Source organism: Acyrthosiphon pisum, chromosome X (genome assembly GCF_005508785.2).
Source record: "Acyrthosiphon pisum isolate AL4f chromosome X, pea_aphid_22Mar2018_4r6ur, whole genome shotgun sequence".
Classification (NCBI taxonomy): domain Eukaryota; kingdom Metazoa; phylum Arthropoda; class Insecta; order Hemiptera; family Aphididae; genus Acyrthosiphon; species Acyrthosiphon pisum.
In genome coordinates, this window is record NC_042493.1 from 2,577,354 (window position 1) to 2,579,942 (window position 2,589).

General features: G+C 31.7%; 2 protein-coding genes across 2 annotated transcripts in view; one reads left to right on the forward strand and one right to left on the reverse strand.

Moving 5' to 3' along the window:
- The first annotated feature begins 1,724 nt into the window (after positions 1–1,724).
- Positions 1,725–2,275, forward strand: LOC103309315. Its single transcript, XM_008184464.2, has one exon. The coding sequence runs from the start codon at positions 1,886–1,888 to the stop codon at positions 2,273–2,275; it is 390 nt and encodes a 129-aa protein (XP_008182686.1). The 5' UTR covers positions 1,725–1,885.
- Positions 2,276–2,435: 160 nt separating this feature from the next.
- Positions 2,436–2,589, reverse strand: part of LOC107883640 (protein ALP1-like) — a 10,455-nt gene continuing 10,301 nt past the window's right edge. The window contains exon 4 of the mRNA XM_029491542.1: positions 2,436–2,564. Coding sequence (XP_029347402.1) covers positions 2,436–2,564 — 129 coding nt within the window. The remainder of the gene's footprint in view (positions 2,565–2,589) is intronic.

Consider the following 2,589-nt stretch of genomic DNA (forward strand, 5'->3'; position numbering starts at 1 on the left):
ATATAGAATGTTCTTTTGGTATGATGTCGAAAAAATGGAGAGTTTTTCAAACAAGTATACTAGTTGAACCCAATTTCGCTGTCACTGTGACAAAAGCATGTTGTGTGCTCCAACTCACGTGTTTAGCTACCTTATCATGGTATACTTTAGATTCTAAAAATTGTATACTCACACATTAATATATATTCAAATTTTTTACTAGAAATTAAGTAATTTATAAATTATAATAATTACTAGTATTATTCCTTACTTATATTCCAAATGCTATCTTCAGCGGAAATTTCTAAAGTAAATTCCTCGTTATCAAATCCCATAATAATTATTAGTAGGATATTATAATATATAGGTAGGTACTTTTATTAATTAATAAAATATTAAAATCAATATTATTATAATAAAATTAAAATAATTTTCGTGCTTACACGTGAATGGTAAATTATTGAATGAACGTATGTAATCGCGGCGATTTAAACGCGCAGTCTGAACAGAACCATTTGAAATAGACAGTCTAATTTTAGCGTCCAACCGCTTCTGACCGCTGAAAAATCGAACAGCAGCGATCGAAGGCAGTTGAACGCGATTTTCGGCCGCGTGGTTTGCCCGTGTGAACGCATCCGTATCAACATATTTGTTTAATTATAGACGATCAACCGCCGCGATTTTTAACCACAACCGCGCGCGATTAAATCGCTCCGTGTGAAACCAGCTTAACGGCCCGTGTAACATCCCCATACAGCAATTTAATATTATTCGATATTATTATAACATTAAAATAACGAATTAATATTAGTATAACGTTATTATAATACTATTATAATATTATCATTACAAAATGCTGTCTGGGTCATTACGTTTATTTTATAAACATCATAATATGCACAATAGGCATATCATGTGTTAGCTATAATATATTAAGCCCCTCCAGTTTAGGTGTCACTTATATATTTTATGAATGTAAGGCTCCGGCCAATATCGCTATGTAAGAAAAAGGCAGTTCGCCGCGATTCCATCATGCACACCTGAACTCCGTACAATCCTACATTTTTGGTAACTTTGTTCGTAAATTGTAAGTAATAATAAATGTGTTTGTATTTATAATAGTTTAGACCAATCGTTAATTATTTGTAATATTACGTAATATTACGCTGGTTAATAAATTTAACGCATTTCTTTTAGTGGACTGTAAAGTTTCTTTATTTTTACACTATATTATGCTCGACACAGTGCTCACATCCGACTAACAGCAGTGCAAGAGGGAGACACCGATCTAGCGACAATTAACATTAATAATAATAATAAGAAGAATACACTGATAACGACCAGGTAGTCATTAAAGTGCATAGGTACATATAAATAATATATAATAAGCATACGCAACAAAGATCCTAATACCATTCGTGCTCCCGATCTACGGTAAAAATATATTCAAAAGAACTAATTTCTTCCCTGAATATCTTATATTTAACGGGTCATCCCCGACCATGCTACACCCGTTTACACTATGAGAGTACTCTTCCGATAGTACTATCATTAAAGGCGCGTTTACACGATGACAGTATCAGTCGACAGTCGCCGTCACGATAGTCGCTGTCGTGAGACTGTCGTCGTGTAAACATAATGACAGCTAATACCACACTGTCAACTGCCAGCTGTCGAACTATCTAGCTCTGCTAGATAGTTGACAGTAACTAGTTGACAGTGTGACAGCAACTGCTATCGTGTAAACGGTGACTACCACACTGTCAACTACCACCGTTCGATTTTTGTATTGTTGTTATCAATTATTACTTGTTATCACGTATACCTACAGTTTTAATTGCTTTTTATTATATCAGGATACCGTTTTAATTTAAATAATTTAAATTGTAAATTAAAATAATTCAAAATGGTTTTTGATACTATTGAATTTCTAAAACATTACGAAGAGCATCCTTGTTTGTGGGATAAATGTATACCTGATTTTAAGAATCGGCAAAAAAGAAATGTGGCTGAAGAAAAATTATTACCCATCTCAGGACTTTCTAACATAAAAGAATTAAGATCAAAAATCAGAAGTATAAGAGGAACATACAACCAAGAAATTGGCAAAATTAAAAATTCAATGCGAACTGGGTCTGGTGCAGTAGACATTTATAAACCAAAATTAAATTGGTTTTCCTATGCTGATAGTTTTTTGAGGAAAAATGTAGAACAAGAGATTGAGACTGAACCAAATGTGGTGAGTTACAAATTTATTGTTACTTTTATAAATATTATCATAATTGCATGCATATAAGAGGTAAAATATAATAATAATAAAATAATATAATATATATAATATAAATATAATATATATTTATATAATAAAGTGAAAATAAAAGTATAATAAAAGTATAATTAAAGTATAATAAAGTGAATAGAAAATGACTTAAATATTAAAATAATATGTAAATAGTTCAATGTATCATCTTATGCTGCCAATTAACTGCTCCTTCTCCTATAAAATAATCCGCTAATTCTTCTGTTTTCTGACGAGCTTCATGAATGAAATGTCTTTCTTGTGTGGCACGTAAAGGTACAATGCCCTCAGATCCCACAACATTTCGCCAC

What these genes read in the sequence shown, in the direction of transcription:
- LOC103309315 (XM_008184464.2), top strand. Translation starts at nt 1,886, where the DNA reads ATGGTTTTTGATACTATTGAATTTCTAAAACATTACGAAGAGCATCCT.